Source organism: Solanum tuberosum, unplaced genomic scaffold, assembly GCF_000226075.1.
Source record: "Solanum tuberosum cultivar DM 1-3 516 R44 unplaced genomic scaffold, SolTub_3.0 scf00062, whole genome shotgun sequence".
Lineage (NCBI taxonomy): Eukaryota > Viridiplantae > Streptophyta > Magnoliopsida > Solanales > Solanaceae > Solanum > Solanum tuberosum.
The window spans coordinates 1,775,740-1,798,316 of record NW_006238987.1 but is presented as its reverse complement, the minus strand read 5'-3'; the positions used below and the strand labels follow the sequence as shown (position 1 = coordinate 1,798,316).

The following is a 22,577-nucleotide window of genomic DNA, read 5'->3' as shown; positions in this document are numbered from 1 at the left end:
AGTGGCAAGGTCTGCGTACACTCTACCCTCCCCAGACCCCACCTAGTGGGATTTTACTGGGTTGTTGTTGTTGTTGTTGTAAAGCATTATTTAAAAGCATGAAGCTCTTACATGAAATGTTGATCGAACTTTTTACCATTCAAAAGGAATTTTCATACAGGATGATAATATTGTCACTTGATAATTTATAAATATTTAGGACTTTTGAATTAATTAAACTTCATATATTCATAAATGGGTTAAAATCATTTACACCCCCGCCTTATGTTTTTTAAAGAAAATAAACTAACATCAATTTAAAAGAAAGGCAATATTAGGGCTTATTTGCACAAAGCCACAAACTGCAACTCTCTTCTTCCACTTCAGCTTTGGCAAAAGGTACGTCTTCTTTCTCCCCTACTTCACGACACTTTCTTTCGCGGCTCTTAACCAGTTCAGTGCATTGTGCACAACTTATCATTTCTCTGTTCTTATATTTTGTTCTTTATACTCTATTTTGTATTTTCTGCTATCTGCCCAATTTTAAAAATAAAAAAATCTAATCCTTCTATTTCTATTTCTTTCGAATTAATACTAATTAACACTCTAATTATTTGCTCATCTGTTATTGCTATTGGGATTTTGGGTTATTTATATATGCAATTAAATATTTTTTAAAAAAAATTGTATTGATTGGCTCCTCACTTCAAAAAGGCGAGTGTCTCACCTCTAGCAATGAGGCAGAGGCTTGTCGCCTTTCGCCGTCCAAAACACTGATTGAGAGGAGTCCTCAATTTTTGTCATAAATATACATAATATAAAAAATTACACCAAAATAATTCACCGTTGGAAACTAAATTTCGTGGCACAACTCCACTAGGTTTATGAGTCTTCATTCTATATTATAGAAGTATAACCAATCTTATTTGTTATAATTTGCTTATTTTAGTGAAAAATGAGAATTAATTGAAAGAGAAATAACATGGGAAACTAGAAAGATCACACTTTTTGTAAGCTTTAACTCTTATTTATAATTTAAGCAAATATTTTAAAATTATGCATTATATATTAAAAGATTGTTATTGATGCACTTGCCAAGAGTCTTTCAAAAACAATCTCTCTACCTCCACGAGGTAGTGGTATGGTCTGCTTACACTCTACCCTCCCCAAACCCACTTAGTGGGATTCCACTGGGTATGTTGTTGTATATTAGAAGATTGTTAAGAGTTAAATATAAAATTTACAATAATCGCTAGGCTACACGTGTGACGCACGCAAGCGTTATATTAAAAGCACAAAGTCTCTTAATGAACTGTCGTTCGCCTTTTTTACCCTTTCAAATAGGTTCACATTGAACGAATTTATAACTTAATTATTTTTCTAATACTTGGGACTTTGAAATTGAACTAAAAAATTCCTATTAATAATCTTTCTTCATCTGATCTATGTAGAAAGTCCTACTATTTAGGATTTAAAACTAATTAAGATTTTACCTTATATAAATTTTATTCGTATTTGAATGTCTTTACGATGTGTAGTAATCATTAATCACTACTAACGTTATTGAAAGTTTGTTTTACACTCTTAGTACTTAGAGAACTAGGATTTCTAAGAACTAACAAATCCACTTTTCAATATCTAATTCATCATTGTTTCACATAACATCTTCAATTTTTTCTCTTCTATAAATATTTCTCTATTTGGTTGCTATTTGTTTTAGTTTTCAAATTTAAAAGTTATTTATTGATAGTAGAATTACACATACACACAACATAACCAGTGTAGTCCACAAAGTGTGATCTAGAGAGGGTGTAGAGAGGTTGTTTATGCTAGCCCTCGGCTCAAGGAAAAACAGTCCAATGCAGTCAAGGAAAAGAAGCAACGGAAATGAAAGCATAACAAAGCATTCAAAATAATAATAACTAAAGCAAAATAATCCGATAATTGGAAGCATAATAAAGCACGTACCCAAAGACTAGTAAAGCTGAAATCAAACCAGACTTCAGCATTTTGTGCAGTTCTGCTTTAACCAGGCAAACTATTTCTAATCATATTACAGACACCTCCAAATATAGAGGTGAAAATGAGAAAACATCAGCGTAAATAAAACGACCAAGCTCAAATGTAATCAACTTGAAAAAATATCTAGTGAATACTGAACTTATCTTCTATTAGAACCTATTCAAATGCCACAAGGAAAGACATCCCTGATTTCTTACATGGCTTGATTCCTTCAACTATTTTTCTTTCCCTCCCACCACTACCAAAAAATAAATGAATAGGTGTGCATGTAGTATATACGAATAATTTTAGGGATGGAAGTTGCATTTATTAGCATAAAATAAAAGGTAAGCATAAACAAACATGAACCATTTACCTCACAAAGTCACTTTCTAACTTCCTAGCTTTTCCCATTAACTCCTCCATAGCTCTGCCGAAGTGATGTCTATCATTTCTCTCAGATGCCTTGCACTTGTCAAGAAGACTAGTAATACATCAAACAAATTATCAGGACCTCAGCAACCAATTTGTAGATGCAAATTAATCAATCTCAAGTAATAACTAGAGAGAGCATCAACAAAAAAAAGCAGCTGAAATGTGGACGTCTCAAGGCAGGGAACTTCTAATAAGGAGAATATTGAATGATTGGGAGGTAGCTAGGTTGACTGAATTCAGTAGGCAGATGGAAGACTTTAAAGGTTTACAGAGGGGGTGGATACATTGTGGTGGCAGGGGCATAACAGTGGCAGTTACAAGGACAATGCAGCATACAAGATCTTGAATCAATCTTCCCAGCAGATTATTAATTGGCCATGGAAGCATATTTGGAAAATCAAGATACCCTATAAAGCAGCTTTACTTGGCTGCTAGCAAAAGAGGCTGTCTTGACCCAAGATAATCTCATAAAGAAAGGAATTTCACTTTGTTCAAGCCTTAAGGTGCTATTTATGTGGGGAAGAAGCTGAAACAGTTAGACCCTTATTCTTACACTGCAGGATAACAACTGTGATTATTACCATGGAAGCATGTTTGGAAAATCAAGATACCCTATAAAGTAACTTGTTTTACTTGGCTGCTTGCAGAAGAGTCTCTCTTGACCCAAGATAATCTCATAAAGAGAGGAATTTCATTTCATTAAAGCTTCAAGTTGCTATCTATGTGGGGAATAAGTATAACTTACAGTTCTTTGCCATCATGAGGCATATTGGTATCAGCATTCGAGCAAGAGACCATGCTGCATGCATCCCCCAATGCCAATCTGGAAATGGAGTAAGCCACACTCTCATACTCCGATTTAGCATCAGCAAATAGAATTGCTGTGGGTGGAGGATAAAATAGGTGCTGCACAAGCTGAGTGGTCAACATAAGCCTTCTTCTAGCTTTAAGCCTTGGTGGCCCATCATCAATAGAATCAATTTCTTTAACCTGTAATCAGACGAATATAGGATGTCAGAAATGAAATGCCAACCAAATACCAAATAAGATGATTATAGAAGACAAATCAAGACACCTTTTCAGTAAGCCTATTAACTGCTTTGGCCCACTCTATATCCGACAGGCTGCCAAAGGAAAATTAACATGCATCAACAAATATGATGTTGGAAATAACATAATAACCAAAGTGAAAACAACAGATGGAATAACAGAAGCAGCCAAATAGCTTCAAGGCAAAGGGATCTATCAAAGTTGTTGCACAATAACAACCTGATTGTCTGATCGCTCCATAGATCCAGAGAAATTTCTTTGTACCAAGGAGTGAATTCATATGTAGAACGTTTCCGCTTTTTGGGCTTCATGATTGGATTCTGCTGATCAACACTCATGGGCAACGTTTGTAGAGAAGAAAAATGCTCAGTTCCAGCAGAGTTGGCAGCTGATCTTTGCCCAAGATTACCAATTTGACTTCTATCAGCAGTTGCATGGATTACATGCTGAATAGAGTTAAAAGCATACAAACCACTGGTAGACTTCGCAGGAGTGAAAGGTTGTTCTGCTGTCTTCATGGCAGCAGCTCTGTGTACATCATACATCTGTAACATCTGCCCCTTTTTGAAGCTTCCATACTGATTGAACCATGATGGTGCCATATGTGGACTAATCTGAGTTTGCTCAGGCATAATAGAACTAGTATTGCTGTTATGAGAGCCAATCTGAGATTCATCCTGTCGAAATGCAAAATCGTGAGGAGTCATCCTTCCTCCATGTTGAAATGATAGACTTCCCGGCAAATCATCTGGCCCAGCGTAGTTTAGCATTCTAGAATCAGCAGACGGAACTTGCTGAGTAGCTGCACTGCTGTCTGGTACCATCATTCTTTTGAAGTTCATATTGCTTGGGTCAGTCTCCGTGTTTTTCATGGTCCACATTTGGTTTAGTAAGGAATAACTTTGATTAGGAAAGCTATTTGGTTTCAGTGATCGGCCAAAGGCTTCAATATCTCTCTGCATAGAGGCAGATTCGTGGAGATTCATGACAATAGATTCTCTACCCTGTGAATCATCCATCTCCTGCACTAAGTTCACATTTACCATAGGTACTGGTTCAGAAATGTTCTCCTTTTCTCCCAGTTCTTCCCCCTCGACAGAATGCAGAGAATTCACTGAACCACTACCAAGCTCAGACATGAAAGTCCCTCCTTTATTGGCATCTTGATCACCTTGCCTCTCTGGAGCAGATAATGATGACTCCATAATATTCATCTGATTCGGCTGGGGAATATGAGAAGCATCCTTGCAATACTGACTACTAAAAAGGTGCGGTGGTGGTGGAAAGTTGGTCCGCATATTAGTTAACTTCTTGGAAGATGAATCCTGCAGAGATATCCCAGGCATTAAAAAAGATGGAGAAGCTGGCACTGGCTCCTTGGACGAAGGTCGATTAGTGGAGACGCTTCCATGGGGTCCATTGGCATTACTTAACTGAGACTTTCCTGTAGAGAGCGCTGGGCTATATGGTATATTGCCAGCCCCATCCGACAATGGTCCTCTGCCAGAATCTCCTCTTTCTGTTGAATGGGAAGCATGTTCATCAAAAGATACAACAATGGACTGATTTGTTGAATCTTTCCCACTAGCCCTAACCATGTGGGGATTTTGAAGCAGATTTCTCAAGTAGGTATGACCAGAAGCTGATTCAAATGCTGAAGAAAAGTTCCCAGACATGGTGTGCGTATCAGTTTCTTTAATTGTACTTCCTGGAACTCTAGATGTGTTATGCTGCGACTCTTGCTGTAAGAGATCAGAAGAGGAAGGCGAGGATTGAGTCTGATGGGGACGGAGCATCTGCCCCCGACTTTTCTCTCTAATCTCAGCAACAGAATGGCTTGCATGTGAAGAGTTAACTGCTTCGATAGGACCTTGAGATGACAAGAGATGGGTTTGGACTGAGATCTGCTGTGATGGAGGGCCAAGTTGAAGACCAAAACCTTGAGAGGCAGAAGACTGACCTCGCCAGAGGTGTCCAGCAGATCCATCAGAATTTTCGGCTTCAGGAACATCAGACGATGCTTTATGTTCATAACTGTTGAAGTGAGCCGTAGAACCACGCTCCCTCGATGGGTCCATCTTCTGAAGAAGTTGTAGCATGTCTGGACTGCAATGAGAAAACCAGTCAAAGCATCAGATCTATACAGCCTGAATTAAAAGATTACAGATGAATGTTCCAAAGAACCATCTAAAGTTTATAGCAGATAACTTATTTAAGCTATTACTGTGTACCTAGGAAATTAACAAAGCATGTGCATGGGCAATATTTGAGTCGAAATTTGAAAAATCGTGTTTGAAATTCAAGTTGAAAAAAGGTTTGTGGAAGTCGGAGTTCTGTTTGGACATAAATTTCATTTAGAAAAAGAAAATTTCTCAAACTTAAAGATTTCTAAGGTGAAACGTCACTTGAAATACAACTTAACCTACTACTTCTTATTTCATGTAAGTTCAAAAAATATTCCACTCGAAACCCAAAACTTCTAGCCAAACTTCAACTTGGATATAACTATTTCAGTATTTGAGTACTGAAAAACATATTTCCTGCCAGACGGGCCTTTCTAAGTTATGAGAAAACTGAATTGACAACCTAGATTTTGGAGCCGTATTTGGAGGGAGCCCAATAGATCTATTTATCAGTGTAGACATATTGGATGCACCGCCAGGAAAGCCGCCACCAGAGTGCACCCCATAGCCTTTTCTGTCAGTCAGCTCATCAGATGCGCGCACCTGTAAATTAGGACACGTTCTCCTTTAATTACTGACCAAAGGTTTATAGAAATTAACATAATTATATTATAATCTATCAGAAATAACACATTTGCCAAATCTGTCTCAATATTAGGAACCTGGGCCAACGGAGACTGTCCATAGTGGGCCACATCCTTATCCACATTTCCTATAGGATGATGCTGAAACTTGTTAGCCCAAGAATTTCTCCGGCCAACCTCATTAGACAACTTATGCTTCCCAGTAGGCAGAAACCTTGAATCCCTAGCACCTGACATTACATTTTCCCTAACATCACCAGTAGAAGAATGAGGGGATAAGTTAGAGCGATGGCTGTCATTTGAGTTCTCCTGTTTATCGCTGTTCTCCATCTCATGCATTTTACCCTCTTTGTCGTCAATATCCTGAGATGAGTGCAAAAGTTGGTTGTCCTCAGAAACATGATGCTGTAAGACCTCCCCTTTGCTGATACTAGATTTTACCAACTGATCAGCGTTCTTCCAATAACTAGATTGATGATTATTTTTGAAGAACTGACTGGTGTCCTTGCCACTCATCATAGTACTTGAGTTTGGTATTGCAGCAGAATTATGCAAGCCAAAGACCTCAGAATTTGCCTGGGGACTACCCACAGATGATTCTGTGGGTGCCATAGTAACAGTAGTATTACTGCCAGGATTAGAATTCCATCCTGCGCCCCTATGAACAACTTCACCCTGAATGAACTTCTTCTGATTGTAATCTACTGCATCTCCAGAGGGCATTGCTGATTCAAGAACACTCCAACCAGCTGATTTATGGTATTGTTCCTTAGCTCCACCAAGCTCGGGTGCCAAATTACTAGAAATGTGTTTTGAAGTCATTTCCCTGTCAAGATTTGAAGTCTTCTCAACCATCTGGCATCCTTCAGCACCCAACATTTGTGATTGACCTAACTTAGACCACTTATTTCTTTCGTCTGATGACTGCACAAGTCTCTGAGAAGAATCTGATTGCAGACTCTTGCCTGGCTCAAATGGAAACCTCCGTCCCTGAACATTGTGATAGCTATTTCTCATATCGGGGCTACCAGAGGAATGAACAGAAACAGAATTCAACGATGAGGCTTGGGGCAAGTTGTCTTCGGCATAAGTTGCTTTATGACTCTCACTGTTGTATGTCAAGTTGGGACTCGCGGAAGGAATTTCAGTACCATGAATATTTAAACCAGTCCACTGCTCCGGTAGACCAACATCACTGCTAGAAGTTTCTGCAACAGCAGACTGCATAAGAGCACTCCAAGTACCACCTTGGATAGATGGAGTCCCATCAAGCAATTCAGCACCATCAAAAGGATTACCACCTTCACCGCTCATAGGGCTCTTGCCAAAGGCGGCCCATATATTATCATCTGAACCAAATAAAATTCGTTCTTCTGTAGGATCTAATCCAACTTCATTCTGTGAGGGAGAAGCTCCCTTTGCTGCTTCCTCTTGTGCGGTTTCTGGAGAAACAGCTATATCCAGTCTGCCACGAAATTCGTGTAGAGCTGACGCATTTTGCATGCTATCAACTTGCTGAAGGTTTCCCACATCCATTGGACTAGATAGAGCATGGCTTGGAGCATCTCCAAATACATTATCAACTTGGAGTCTCTGTCTAGAGAGGAAAATCCCGTCCTGCCCACTGACTTGATCTGCTAATGGAGTATATTGATTAACTGGAAATGAACTATTAAAAGTTGGCATTTGCTGCACTGCTTGCTTATCTGTCACCCCTTGTGAAAATTGGTTTAGAGATGGTCTTGAACTAGAAACAGGAACTCCATATAGAGATTGATCAATCTGTTGAGGAATCAAACCCATTAAGTCTTGTGCTTGGCCATTATTGGTGGGAATGAGTCCACTGGAGGACCCTTGAAGTACCAGAGAACCACGCTGTGACCAGTTTGTGTTGCCAAGCTCATTTGCCCAGGAATGATTTAATGCACCAGAATTTGCAGTGCCATTAACTAGTGCAGAGGAATGGACATCAGATGCTACCTTAGGACAGGAAGAAACTTGATTCAATGTATTTTGTTGCCTTGCTTCCAGTTGAATTTGTTGTTGTCTCTGAAGTTCTTGCTGCATCTTCATGAACATAACCTGCTGTTGAAATTGCTGCATGTCGTTAATCCCAGACTGCTGGCGCTGCAAAGAATGCAGCATGTTTGATTGCTGATGAGAGATTTGCTGACCACCAAAAAGATTGCCACTGACAGGACTATCCGAAGGTTCTGATCTAACAGATACTCCTGTCTGCAACTCAGGACCCAACCATTGCTGTGACTCAAAAAAAGATGAGCCTCCTGAGGCTATATTACGTTGATCAGAACTAGTATCCACAGCAGGAAAGTTTGTTTCATCCTGCCTTGTCTGGTAAAACTGATTACCATACATGTAGCCATTCAAATTTGGCTGCGGGCTCTGTGACTGACTTTTACCAAACTCGGGCCTCGGAATTGGCTGTGTAAAATTTAAACCATGCTGCCCATTGTATGGATAACTGCTTATTCCTCTCCCAGCGTCTGCATGCAGGAAAAGTAAAAGATCAAACACGGCCATTCAGCAAGCAAATAATAATTTAGAGAGCACTAGACATGTTAAATTACCAGAGTTCTGCAAATTGTAATTTTTCGTGTTGGAACTCAGTACACCTATTTGTCTCTGACTTCCAGCCCACATATTGCCCCTTGAAGTTGGCCAATTGATGTCTGCTACCGGGGAATTGTGTTGTACTTGTGACAAGCTGTCTTGTGCAAAAAAATTGTGAACACTATCTCCAAATTCATTGCCAGGCATAGATGATTCTCCAGAACCTTTGACTGTAAAATTTTGCAACTGAATCTTCTAATACTTGGCATTACAATCAATGTACTACTCGGAACATATACATAGTCACTTTGGATAACTATTTTGAGCTGTCTGTCTTGAAACTCCTGCAAGAAGATCATTCAAGTTTTAATTAAGAGTTGCAAAATCATGTTGTAAGTGCCACATTGTCAGGTTCTTCGTGATATTATTTCAGATGAAAAAGTGGTCTGATGCAAGAATAGAGCATTAGCATTGATGAACTACTTACATGCATAAGCTATATAAACTACAAAAAGATAAATCATAAGGAATAAGTGCAGGTATTGAAGCTCAACACTAACCTTCCGCACAAATCAAAGAAACGACCTAAACGGATGAAAAAGAAGACATGATATAAACAAAAGAAAGAAGAATTGGAAACGATCCAAGATTGAATCAATATAAAGCATTTAAATGAGACTACCAAGAGCAATAGACCATCTAAATTTCAAGGCAACTTTTCAAAAGAAAAAAATATCCTCTCCCCCAGTGTACCACACAAAGGGAAGAGATGGAAATATGTGCAACAACTATTATTCTTTTTTCTTTTTTTTTTGTGTGTGTGTAGGTGGGGGGGTGGGGGGTTATATTTTAGCAATAATCAGATGATACGTTCACAAAGTCACATCTAACAAAGACACAAGATTTCAATCGGAATTGTGGTAGATAGAAGAGAACACACGGGGCACGGAACGTGGCTCCATTTGCACTTATGTAAGTTATTCAGAGAGCAACAAATATGAGAGACTTTGAAGGGATAGAAATGAATCTTTTAAGATTAGGAAGCAGCATTTTACCCCTTATTTGTTTTTGGTGCACCAAGAAGTTCTTCTTTGTATTGACAACTGGGTATTGTTCTTGGAGAACCATATTTCTATGTAGGTCTCTACTTTTTGGTATACCTCATGTATACGGCTTTCTATGCCCAAACTTTTTCAAAAAAACAAAAGATGCAAGTCGCACACATACAGAGGAAAAAATAGAAGGTTGCCTGAAAGGGCAGACCATATCTAATGCAAACATTCAAATGCACCGTCTCTTAGTGTTATAAAAAATGATGATTGAAGATGTTAAAAGAGGACGATGTAACCCTAAAAATACATGGAGCAATATTGTCCTAATAACCTACATCCTCTAGAAATCAATAAATGGATAATAAAGTGAAAAACAGAGCACAATGAAGCAAATAAGGTTCAGACATTATTGGTCCACTTACATAGTTTGGTATTTGACATAGTGTATTTAATCAGTTAAGAATTCTATGTCATCGCATGGTCAAGTGTGACATTGAGAATCAGAATTGAACCAGCTTAAAGGGGTAAGTGGTTACTGTTGATTAGTATAGTCAAACCAACAAGTTTGAGATTAAGGCATAATAATAATTGTCTGTTGTGTCTTCGAGATAGATTTTGCCTGCCAAAGACTAGAAACTCTTCCAGACACAGTCAAAGGCAGGCCATCAGGATTGATAGGATAAATTCTCTCAATATGGCAGTAGTGGGGAATCAAAACTTGGACCTAACATACAAATCAATGCTTACTTTCCTTTGGAGTTAGATCTACAATTCCATACAATGGAAGGACTAGTATGTTGGTTTCAGGAGCTTTAGCTTGACTAGCTTAGTAAAGAATGCATTTCTGCACATGATCTCAAAATGTCCCTATGCAAACTAGTGGCATACATCAGGACACCTACAGAACACATCACAGGTCAAGTTGAAAACTAATTCTCATGATTAATAAATTTGTGATGCTTGTTCTTGTTTAACATGGTCATGTGGTCCCAGTAAATTTAATGACTTAACATTATAAAATTATTGCTCATGTGACCGCTTTATTTTGCCTTATAAGGAAGTCAAATCCCTAGTTACAATTATCAAAAAAAAGGAAGTCAAATCCCTAATCACAATTAGAACATCACACTATACTGCTCTTATCATAAGGTGCTACCCTCTCATCAAGACCCTACAACTAATTCATTGTTGCCCTTTCAACTATCTTCACTCCTGCAACAACTCATTTCTACTGCAGAACATTTAGATCACCTTCTTAATCTGTGAAAAGTTTACAGGGAATAAACCTATTTGAATTTATAATGCTAAACGGTAATTGCAACTTATTCCATATTGTGGTGGTTGAGTAGCTTAATGTTTTCATTTGGCCCTGTTGACACTTGAGCCACCATAGTAATATAACTTGCTTAACTAGAATTGTATGGAAGAACTATCAGCAACAGGCAATCCCAACTACTCACGCTAACAATACAGTTAAACAGGATCCACCACATATCGTCTTAAGAAGAAGAAAAAGCATGGTCTTTATTCCACTAGATCCGAGATACCACAAAACAACTATCATCTAAACTAGCTGACTGATATCTCATTTAGGGGATAAAAAATGAATGACTTGAAGCTATCAAAGGATCATATGAAGGCGATAATTCAAAGATGACGGCAAATGCAAATCTGGTTCCTGATTTGCAGAGGTGGTGCTTTGTGAGGAACTATCTATTTTCATGTTTTTTCTTGGGATTTAGAGAAGGAAACACAGAAGTTAAGAGTAAAAATGTCCATATTAACTTGGGTTGACACCAAATCAACACAAATCAGTATTTTGCTAAGGTGCCTTGACAAATACGTATGGAAGTAGGACAAAGTGAAAATGTATCCCATAATGAATCATTGATAAGAAATGGCAAATCTGAAATTTCATCCCACCAACAGCAATAACCAGATGCTGAATAATTCAATGACAAAAGATCTAAATGAAGAACTAAGTAATACAGAAGACGCAGCAAAGTCACAAGTTCATAAGGAAGACAATGTTGTGAGGTTCATGTTTTAACAGCTGCTAAACTAAATCAAGCACTCAACCAGATAGCAGATTCCAATGTGATCTTGAGTTGGACTCTAAGGAGGAGATGTTAGGATCAAGTGCTCACCATCATGCCAAAAGTTATAGCTTATAGCAAAGGTGCAACATTATTTCTTAACTAAGTCCACCAGAAAAGAGTCATGCTTGATCATGACTCCGACACGGGCCACCCAACCCCTCATGGGCCTTGCCACAGGCAAGATGTTGACATTACCCAACAATCCCCTCCCAACACCTGCCTCATGCAGAATGTAGCTCTTGGGAATCGAATCCACGACCTTGGCCCTGATATCACTTGTTAGGATGAAGTGCTTACCATTATGCCAAAAGTTATAGCTTATAGCAAAAGGGGCAACTTTATTTCTTAACTAAGTCCACCAAGCAAGCGTCATGTTCGATCATAACTCTGACCCGGGCCACCCAGCCCCTCGTAGGCCTTGCCATAGGCAAGATGTAGGCTTTACCCAACAATAGGGAGTGCGAGACTTGGCACTTCCGTGGAAAATTTCCAATAGCTTTTAGTAGGGTTGACAAAAACTTGGTACATACTCATCGAACTTCCTTGTTTACTTTGAAAACTTTTGAAACCATACTAGCATGAACAACAGGTTGCTCTTCTTTGCACCCAAAGCCCCAGGTTGTGTCCTAGCAGTCAATAGGGTGGATGAAAACCATTGGAGACAGCAAAAATCCCATCGGAGACGAAAAACTGTAGGTGATTTTTTTCCAGCTCCCTATTCCTCGATGGACAGAGCTACCCGGTACAGTGTTGGTGGTAGCAAGTACGCCGTGGAATATTCATGATGTGTGCAATATGGCCCATACACCACCATTGTAAAAAAATGTTTATACTTCTTTAAAAGATAACTTTGTCATATCCCTGTATATAGGGTTTTCCTTTTACAGAAGTACAATTCAAAAGGTAATTCCACTAAAAGTACAAGGTTAAAGAAACCACATTTCTGAAATCATAATACGAAATAAAGCATTTGTACTGCAAAGTGAAAGACTTAAAGTTTTCTTTACTCCCAACAATAAAAATGCCAGAATTGCTTGAAAGAGATCGATAAGAGATTGCCGCAATAATTGTAGTACCAATTGTGAAGCCTTTTCACAGAAACAAGTAGTCTATTGCCACCTACTACATGGCAAGAGAAAAACTAGATCGGCTATAACAACATACCCAGTGTAATCCCACAAGTGAGGTCTGGCGAGGGTGGTGTGTATGCAGTTATAAAAGTAATTAAAACACAAGATAAAACAAAAATAAGTAGCATTCAAGTTGTCCTCATGTAAGGAAGAGGGGAAAAGGTGTTGTCATCTATCTCAAACTGTCAAAGATTGTAAAAGAAGGACCAAGAATGCAGGCAGAAACGATTCCACAGTAGAATAAAGTGCTACAAAATGGGACTTCGAAAATAATGAAGGAGGAGTGAGGAACCACCAAAGAATCTTTTCCAGACAATGCTGCTTCATTAGCATTGATAATTATTATCTATGCTTACTTTAAAAGTCTTGCTGCAACTAAAACAAGGCCTTGAAACAGACAAAAGGCAGGTTTCCAAAGCCATATCTGGATGGTTTACAAGCCAATCAGTCTTCCTGTTTGGTTTAAAATCAAACCTATATCCACAAAATGTTTGGTTTTAAAACCACTGGTTGAAGCTAGAGATGGAATTGCATCGATTATATACAAGAGGAGACAATGAACAAAAATGACACCATACATCCAATTGTTGTTGAAGGCAATACTGATGGAAATCATCATAAAATATTGCAAAATTTTCCCCATATGTTGCAATTCCTTCTTATTCTTGCCATCATAAAAAAAGAACCCAAATCTTGGGAGAACTTATGCAAAAAGAGCAATGCGTGATCATAGAGCTTTAAAGAAGGGTATCCTACAGCCAAGGACTCTTATTACTGGAGAAGAAGAGAGTATCAGTCTGGATACGTAAAATGGTGCAGAAATCAAAATATGTACATCAACAACTCTCACTCTCCATCAAATGAATCAGGAAAATAGTCTCCAGCAGGTTCCATATTCATGTCCAACATAATAAGATTCTTCATGCTCTTTTCCTTGTGTATAACACGGACAGAGAATAGTTTACTAACCTCAATATAGTTCACCTCCAGACATCGCAAAATCAATGAAGTCTGAGTCGTCTTTATCCACTTCGTAACAATACATATATTGCCAAATCTTCTGGGACCACCATCTGCCTGAAAATAATCCCCACACTTGACAATCTGCATTGCATTTTTCATAAAGAGGAAAAGATGAAATAGTCAAAATGACGCAATCACCAACCTAATCACTTACAAATGAAGTAAAAACCAACTAGAATAAATGCTTAAATTCGTTCAGAGGTTAACAGGTGATACAGGGTGATTGAAAGGAGACTAGTAGCCTCTCTCTTTGTGTGAAGAGTTGAAAATAATCCAGAATAAAGGTCATGAAATAAGGTCTCTTAGTTTCCTTTTTTCCATTTGGCCCGGGAAATTGTTTCTCAGCTACTCGGGTTTTAGGAAGATAGAAGGGAAAGAAGAACTTATTAAGTCCAAATTCCAATCCTAGAATAACCGCCAAGCCTTTGCATGTTAAACTTTGCTAATCCTTCTGCAGTTCAAATAACCAACAAAATCCAAGTATAACAGTTTTGAAACTAGAGAAAGACCACAAAAATAAATAAACAATCTGACAAGCTTATAAGAAGGGAAATCTAGGGCTTTTTCCCACGATGGAATATGAACTGCAATTGGAACCTTCCCCAACAGAAGCTGATTTTCTGCAAAAGTTATTCACCTACAAGCTTTATATTCCTCACAAGCTAGTGATCACATAATATCTTTAAGCACCACACTAGAAGTCTACTTATACCAACTCCATCAAAATATGCCCAAGCTCTGAAATAGTCCATAGGAAAAACATTCCCTACTCAGAAAATGACTAGCAGAAAGATTGACAGTGATGACTATATCAAATTCCAACAGACCTTACGAGATGGCTAAGATTTTTTTTCTCTACTGTTTCTTTTCCCCACCCTATCTCACCACTCAAAATATAGAAGAGTACATAGTAAGGGGCAAAGTATCTCAAGCAAAAATGCAAAAACGGTATCAAAGGTTCAGTTGCACCTTTCTGAAAGTATGAAAAATGCTAGATCTAATTACAATGGAGGATGAAAATCAAGAGATGAAAAAGGCAGAAAGGTTAGAATTTTACCTAGGTAGCAAATTTTGGATCAGAAGCCTTGTCACAAAAAATCTCAATTTTTTTCTTTCTGTCAGATGACAGAACAAGGATGTCTTGTCTTGTTAACATTACAATGCTTACCTGGTAATTTAAACAGTTGAATACCTTGTAGTTGTCAAACAATTGTGTAAGCATCACAATCACAGGACAGCGATGCTGGATTATCATTTCCCAGAAGTCTTCAAAAGTGTGCTGTAGCGGACCTTGTGTTGCAATAAACTGAGACACATCTTCGGATATCTACAACAAAAAGGAGCACTATAATGCTCATGAAGCAGATTGGTGGAAGAGAGCTTGACATTTTCCAAGAGAGTATGGAGAGAAAGTAGCATGGTTAACTAATTTCAAGTAATGGATGTACAAGTCTACCTTAATGAAGCTTGCATTTATATATCCTCTAGCTGGTGGGTCCAAAACAACCCTGTTATTGTCAACTGAGAAGAATGAAGCTTGATATAATTATTCACAGGTTATAATACACAACTTCAACATCAAACGAAGAATTAATAGAAACTGATCTGCATACATGGCAGAACATCAGTGTATCGATTTTTGCTAATGTTTGTGCTGTTCAAAGCCATTGAGCATCTACTCTTCATTTCTGAAGCTCTCATCCTAGTTGCCTGAGTCATAAGAGGTGTTCTTGGAATTCAGGATAATATCATGCTACTTGCAGAAAGACGAGATCTCAACAAATAAATAACAAACAAGCAAAACAAACAACATCATGCAACAACAATTTTCTCAAGACATAAGAGAGTTGTCCTTTGACATAAATTTAGCTCATTTTAAGTGGAGCCACCACCACCAGCATCCACCCGAAACATCATAAAAAAGATGCTCGGATTTTTTTTTTGGATAACTAGATTTAAATGAGAGCGGGAAACAATACATAAATGAACTCAATCATCAAAGAAGCTGCTCAATATTTTCCTAAAACTATCGAAAGGTGTTATTTTGCTTCATACAGACACTTAAGAGTTAAGACCACCTAACTCCCAATATGACTCCATTTAATATGTTCCAATGAATTTGTTGTTTGAAGCATTCAAACTAACGCAATTTGTCCAAGAATGGAACCACCTATGCGAAGAAGAAAAGTTGAGAAGTCCAATGACGATAGCAATTCATTCTTAGCATAAAAAGACTTGGTTTTTTTAATTAATATATGATAATATGACTGTGAATATCCAACTAAAAATCAAGTAATCACCACACTTCAATCAACTCCACCATATTCCCTAACTAGTTGAACTTGGAGTATGAATACTTTATATCCATCTCACTCTATTTGGATCCATCTCATACATCCCAAATTCAACATTTCGGGTGTGTTTGGTATGAAGGAAATAGTTTTCCAGGAAATAAGTGGATTTGTAACTTATTTTCTTGTGTATAGTACTTAGCAAAATATACTATACTAAAAGCATTTGTATATAATATAGACTAATACTATGGGAGGAGGAGGTAAAGATGAGGTGTGTTGGAGGTTTGGGAGGATACAATCAATATGAAATGCTACTTGTAGACCATCTATTTCTACACTGCAAATACACCCGGCAGCTTTGGAGGATTTTCTTGAGCCTTAAAGGCATATCCTGGACTATGCCTAGGAGAGTTACTGAGGCCTTGTACAGCTGGGAGGAGGCAGGTGCCCTTGCAAAAGACAGAACTAGATGGAGAATTATCCCTGCTTCAATATGGTGGGCAATCTGGAAAGAAAGGAATTCCAGATGTTTTGAAGGCATAGAAAATAGTGTGCAGGATGTTAAACTAAACTGCATTTTGTTGTTATGTTTTTGGTGTAATCAATTATACTCAAATGACACTGTCTCTATAGTTGATGTTCTAGACTCAATATAGAAATAGAGTAGGAGTGTCTAGAGTGCATCTGTATATAAGGTTTGAGTACAACCCATGTACTTTTGTGATATAATACATCGTTACCATTTTCAAAAAAAGAAGTACAATTATTTTATCGAAAAAGTGGCTTTTGATCCTTAATTCAATAAACTTGGCAGTAGTTCACTTGTAATCTATTCCTAGTGACAAAAGCGACAACAGTCCGCATTCTATTGTCACCTGAGAAACTTTACATAGCCAGAATACATACTTCTAGTTTCAGTTGATAAACTTGATAGAAAATTAACTCAGAAACGAATAGCCAAGTCATTTCGACAATAATATTCCCAGGAGACAGCTACGTTTGGTGGAAACATTAGCAAACAGTTTTTAGCACCTTTTGTTCTTTGAAATGGTAAGTATTATGGATGTCAAAGTATAACAGAATTTTCTGGAAAAGTAACTATCTTTAAGCTATCAAAAGAAGTTCCAAAGATGGATCTAATACTTGATTCCCACTTAAACCTACAGATTAGTGCTAATCGTACACTCACATTGCACTCATTTGGAACAATCTTGCTCATCACAGTCTGCACAAAAAACATATAAAAATTCTAAATTGTAGGTTAGAGAATTTAAGTATAAAAAGACATCATTTTAAACAACTGTATGCGTTATCTGAAAAATACTCAGCTAGCATCATAATACATAGATTTACTCAATCAAGAACAAAGCTGATAGGAAAAGCTGTCTAATTCACTGTACTCGGGAAGGAAAAAGACAATAACCAGAAAAAATCGAGTCCAACTAAAAACAGTGCATTTTCACAGATATGGAGAAAATTAGGGCTCTTCATAAGATATTGAAGAAAATTGTTAACAAAGCTTACCTAAATGTCGAGTCTATTAGCCAATGGAGCTCGGAATCGGCCGTTCGGTTATCGGAATTCTAGGGTTTTGAATCGGCGATAGATATTGCGGTGCTGTTAGAGAGAAAGAGCGAGAGAGAAATGGAAGAGCCCGTAGAGAGATAAAGTAATCGAAATAAGATTTTAACTGAAATAGTCCCTAAATTTTAAGGGATAGTTTAACTGGGTCCTTGAATATTTCCATTGAGCATAATGTATGCTTCAAGTTTACCATTTTGCTGCACTTTGGTCCTTCATTAACTGCCAAAGCCAAACGGTAGTTGATATGCTTAACGGACATTAGGTCACGTGCATGGTTAAAACGTACCCCGTAGCAGATGTTTGTCTCAATATTATTTATTTATTTATCAAAATAAAATAAAGTATGTGTTTGCACATTTTTTTAAAAAATAGTATACATATAATTAAATAAGTATAAATTTTTATATACTGAATCACATTGGTATGATGAATTGATTAGATTTTTTACTAAAATAGATTGAGAGTGTTTGGATCAATTTTTTATTTTTGATTAGTAAATCAAAAGTCAGAAGTTTGTATTTTTAATATATGACCTTTGATTTATTTTTAGCATTTTAGCTTAAAAATAAGTGTTTTTAAATATTTTTTATTTTATCCAAACATTCTAAAAATATTTTAAAATTATCTTAACTTAAAAACACTTAAACTAAGTCAATCCAAATGAGCTTTAATCTGAAAAATAGCCAAGGTACTCATATCAATTTATGGAATCAACCTTGACTAGTGTTAAATTTATAACTATGCAAAATGATTCAAGGTCCTCTATGATAATCTGATTTACAGATTTTTGTTATCGATATTAACAAATATATTTATAGTTTCACTTTAATGTCTTTTATAATTTTTATAAAAATTCAAAGTTACATTCAAAAAATTTACCTAAATCGTTATGTTAGCTTCGATAAAAACACTATTAAAATTTATTATTATTACTTGCTCAAAATATTCAAAGTGATTAATTAAATTGTGGTTGAATTTGGGCATTAAATGTTCATAATAAGGTAATGACTTTCTTCTAGCTATGCTCATATGGTAGACTTCCATCAATTGTAATCTTTAAAATCTTAATTCTAACATGTGTATTCTATGTTTAATGAAACTAGTAATACCCTAACCCTTTTATTTTAATATCCTAATGCTAATCAATGTGGGAGAAACTTGAACGTTCTATTTAATTTATTAATATTTTTTTAGTGGATGATGATTTATATTAATACTTTTAATGATTATTTTAACTTATAAATTTGAAAATTTACCATATGGACCGCTTAGAAAACTTCTTTATCTCATTCACCACGTAACGTATTCGAAGAACTTTCAATCATAACATTTTGCTCTCTCATGTATCTGCAATCAAATGTTGAGGTCATTTGTCAATTAGTGTTATAGTATTATCATCGTGAATTTAATTGTTTTCAATAATTTTTTCAAAAAAACATATAGAATTTTCTTTAATAAATTATTATAATTTGAACATTAATAAAAAATAAGATCAAAAGAGTAAAAATATAGTATAAGAAAAATTATAAGCAATTCCAATAAGCAATGGATAAAGAATTCTATACGTACAATAGACTATATTATTATTTGATATTTTTTTTCAAAATTTGAAGTTTATGCACCAGCAATACAGGTCAAATATACACATTAATCTTGATGCTATAAAAATAATTAGACTATTAGTGGATATCACCAATATTTTAAACATAATTAATGGTTGCAGGTAATTTTTTCAATCAATTGACTATGTGGGATTTAGAAGCTAATTACTTATACACACTTTATGTAACACCGTAACTATTAGTACATGTGATGCTAGGTTGATGTCGGAAAAATTGAAAATGAGGATATAAATCAGCATTTTCTTAAAGAAATGTATATAAAAGTATTTGATGTGTAAAAACCAAGTTCTAGGCCAAGGAAAGTCTTAACACAAAGTTTGAGCTAAAGGTTCATTGTGACAAAGTGTCCCAAAACAGTTTCATATATTGTTTATCTTTGAAGTTTGAACAAGCATCCCTCAATCTACGAAGAGTTAGAGAATCTACAACATATCAAATGGAAGGTTTACGAGTTTTGTTTTCAACTCATTAACAATTTGTTGATATGATATCGAAGTAGAGAGATATTTGCATTTTAGTGAGACTAGGGTGGCCCCATAAGTCGATGGAAATTATGTTGGATATATATTACATTCCAGCTTCATTTTAACTCATTTTTTTGCCCAATTCAGAATACAAAACATTTCTAGACTTTCTCTAAGAGTTCCACTTCAATCAAATACAAACAAAAAAAAAAACTATAAGATTTCAAGGAGATTCCTCGCTAGAAATTTTGTAGAGGCTGTGTTACATGTTTCCTCATCTTTGCTTGTGGATTGAAAGATTCTTCAAGGAGAACGAGTCTCGGTTATACGGTGTCTTATTGTTATTTTGAGGTAATTATTCACTCTTCATATTTAGCTGAGTGAATCAAAATGATAGTTAAGCTATGTAATTTTAGACATACGATTAGACGAACGGAAAATCATATTTGGATTGTTATATGAAGTTAGGTTGCTTTAAGGGGTTATGGAATGTTGTTGTGGCCGAAAGGTTGGGGAATGATCTATATAGCTTGGGTTGTTGTTGATATTCAACTAGAAAAGAAGCATGAATGCTTGGAACTGCTGAGTTGTTAGTTAGGAACCAAGTTTTTTGCTCGATTAATTGTGTACTAGCAATCATTTAGTTAAATTTTAACGTGAGTTTTATTGTTGTTTAGATTAAAGTGTTGTAACTGGTAAGGTTTATCGTGTTGTCAATTTAACTGACCTAAAGGTATGTAACGACCTTCTTAATTTTGATTTGGCGTAAATGTTTTGTCTCAATGACAGGTATTGAGAAAGAGAAAGCCTAAGAGACGTGGTGTTGTATGTACTCTATTTTTTAGAATCAACAAGTAAGCCAGTATTTTGATTGTAAATATCTTGTTGATATCTAAGTGGTTATGTACATATAGATCCTTTGAATTAAATTAAGAATTATCTTCCTAAGGTTGGCGTCGGAAAGCTAATAAAAAAGAAAGTTAAACCAAGGAAGTAAAGTAAGAGACGTCGAGTGTTTGTTCATGACCGTCCTTCATCTACTTATAGTAGTTAAATCTAAAGTATATTATCCGAAAATGACGAGGGTCTCGAATTATATCTCTGTAAAGTATGCAAATAAGTTACTTGGTAAATAAGAATATAAATGTTATGATTAAATGGACCTTGATGACATTTATTTGAAGGTGTATGCACGAGCCTTTAACATTAATGCGCTCTCATTGCATTATAAAATGGGCCATTGACGATACGCATTAGTCGTATTATATTGGGCCCTTGACGATGCACATTTGTCGTATTATATTGGGCCTTTGACGATGCGCATTTGTCGTATTATATTAGCCCTTTGACGATGCCCCACTTATTACATTGAATCATTTGAGTTCATAGCGACACTCATAGAATAGAGAGACATTTATCCTATAAATTTCAAGTTGTTGTGTATATGATGTTAAGAAAGATCCTTGAGTACAAGTTATATGCCCAATGGGGTCTACAAGTTCCAATATAACTATTATTATCTTTATATGTTATTTAATACCTCACATACTGGTACATGTTGTTTGTATTGACTCCCCATTATCAGGGGCACTGCATTTCATGTTGGAGGTTCAAATAGAGGTTTAGATAGACCCCTATAGTATGTGGCTGTCACATTCTGCATTTTATTGGTAAGTTCCACTACTTCAAGAGCTCCTGAGTATATGTCGTGAAGTTATAGTTCATATGTACAATGATGGGTAGGTCGGGGTCCTGTCTCGACTATGTGATGCATAAGATACTTTTAGAGGCTTGTAGACATGAAGTATGTGTTTGCATGTTATGAGTGTCCGTATCGGCCTTACTGTTAGCTTACGCTATTTGTTTTGGCCCTTTCGACCTTTTGTTTAAGTCATGTTGGGATGATTTTCAAGCAGATTGCCCTATAAAAGGATTTTGTTAGCCCGTTTAACCTTCATTATTAGAGCTGTCAATATGGGCTAGCCCACCCCATCCGGGCTAACCCATACATGCTTTGACATTTTACGGGCCAGGTCAGGCTAGCCCATTTTTGGTGTGGGCCAGAAAACGGTTGGCTCAACCCACAAGTACGTGGGCTACAGGCTTGCCGGGCCAGCCCACTTTTTTAAAAGTTATATATTTTTTTATAATTATTAAATTAAATTATAAATTTAAAAATATTATCATAAATATCGACAAAACAATATTACATGGTGCTAATGTTACTACTTGTTAATCAAATCCACAAATAAAATTATCTTTATAATATTTATTAAGTTTTTTTTCAAGTAAAAGTATAAATATCTAAATAGAAATATTAACCTAACTGTTTTGCAATGATCACAATAAAACACAAAAAATATGACAATATTCCAACCATAAAAATGTAAAAAATAAACTCCTTAAAAAATCAAGAAACTTATGGCGTATCTAACACTTCATGAAACCTATGGCGTATCTAACACTTTATGATCATCTTCATCAAGCATATCTGAATCAACTTGTG

General features: G+C 36.3%; 2 protein-coding genes across 6 annotated transcripts in view; both read right to left on the bottom strand.

The window, feature by feature from the left end:
- LOC102595846 (uncharacterized) overlaps positions 1-18,060 on the bottom strand; it is a 25,923-nt gene extending 7,863 nt beyond the window's left edge. The window contains exons 1-9 of one of the 5 annotated variants that reach the window (XM_015307707.1): positions 17,926-18,060; positions 17,562-17,626; positions 8,821-9,147; positions 6,281-8,736; positions 6,052-6,191; positions 3,685-5,571; positions 3,491-3,539; positions 3,161-3,405; positions 2,357-2,464 (exon numbers count right to left, since the gene is read on the bottom strand). In XM_015307707.1, the coding sequence (XP_015163193.1) occupies positions 2,357-2,464; positions 3,161-3,405; positions 3,491-3,539; positions 3,685-5,571; positions 6,052-6,191; positions 6,281-8,736; positions 8,821-9,010 (5,075 nt within the window). In that variant the 5' untranslated portion in view covers positions 9,011-9,147; positions 17,562-17,626; positions 17,926-18,060. The remainder of the gene's footprint in view (positions 1-2,356; positions 2,465-3,160; positions 3,406-3,490; positions 3,540-3,684; positions 5,572-6,051; positions 6,192-6,280; positions 8,737-8,820; positions 9,148-17,561; positions 17,627-17,925) is intronic. The other 4 variants (XM_015307708.1, XM_015307709.1, XM_015307706.1 and 1 more) reach the window with 4 other exon arrangements.
- LOC102595302 (protein-tyrosine-phosphatase PTP1-like) lies at positions 13,886-15,849 on the bottom strand. Its single transcript, XM_006345076.2, has 4 exons — positions 15,721-15,849; positions 15,564-15,628; positions 15,300-15,434; positions 13,886-14,188 (listed from the first exon to the last, which is right to left on the bottom strand). Exons 1-4 carry the CDS (start codon positions 15,824-15,826, stop codon positions 13,931-13,933), a joined length of 564 nt encoding a protein of 187 aa, XP_006345138.1. The 5' UTR covers positions 15,827-15,849; the 3' UTR covers positions 13,886-13,930.
- Positions 18,061-22,577: the final 4,517 nt, after the last annotated feature.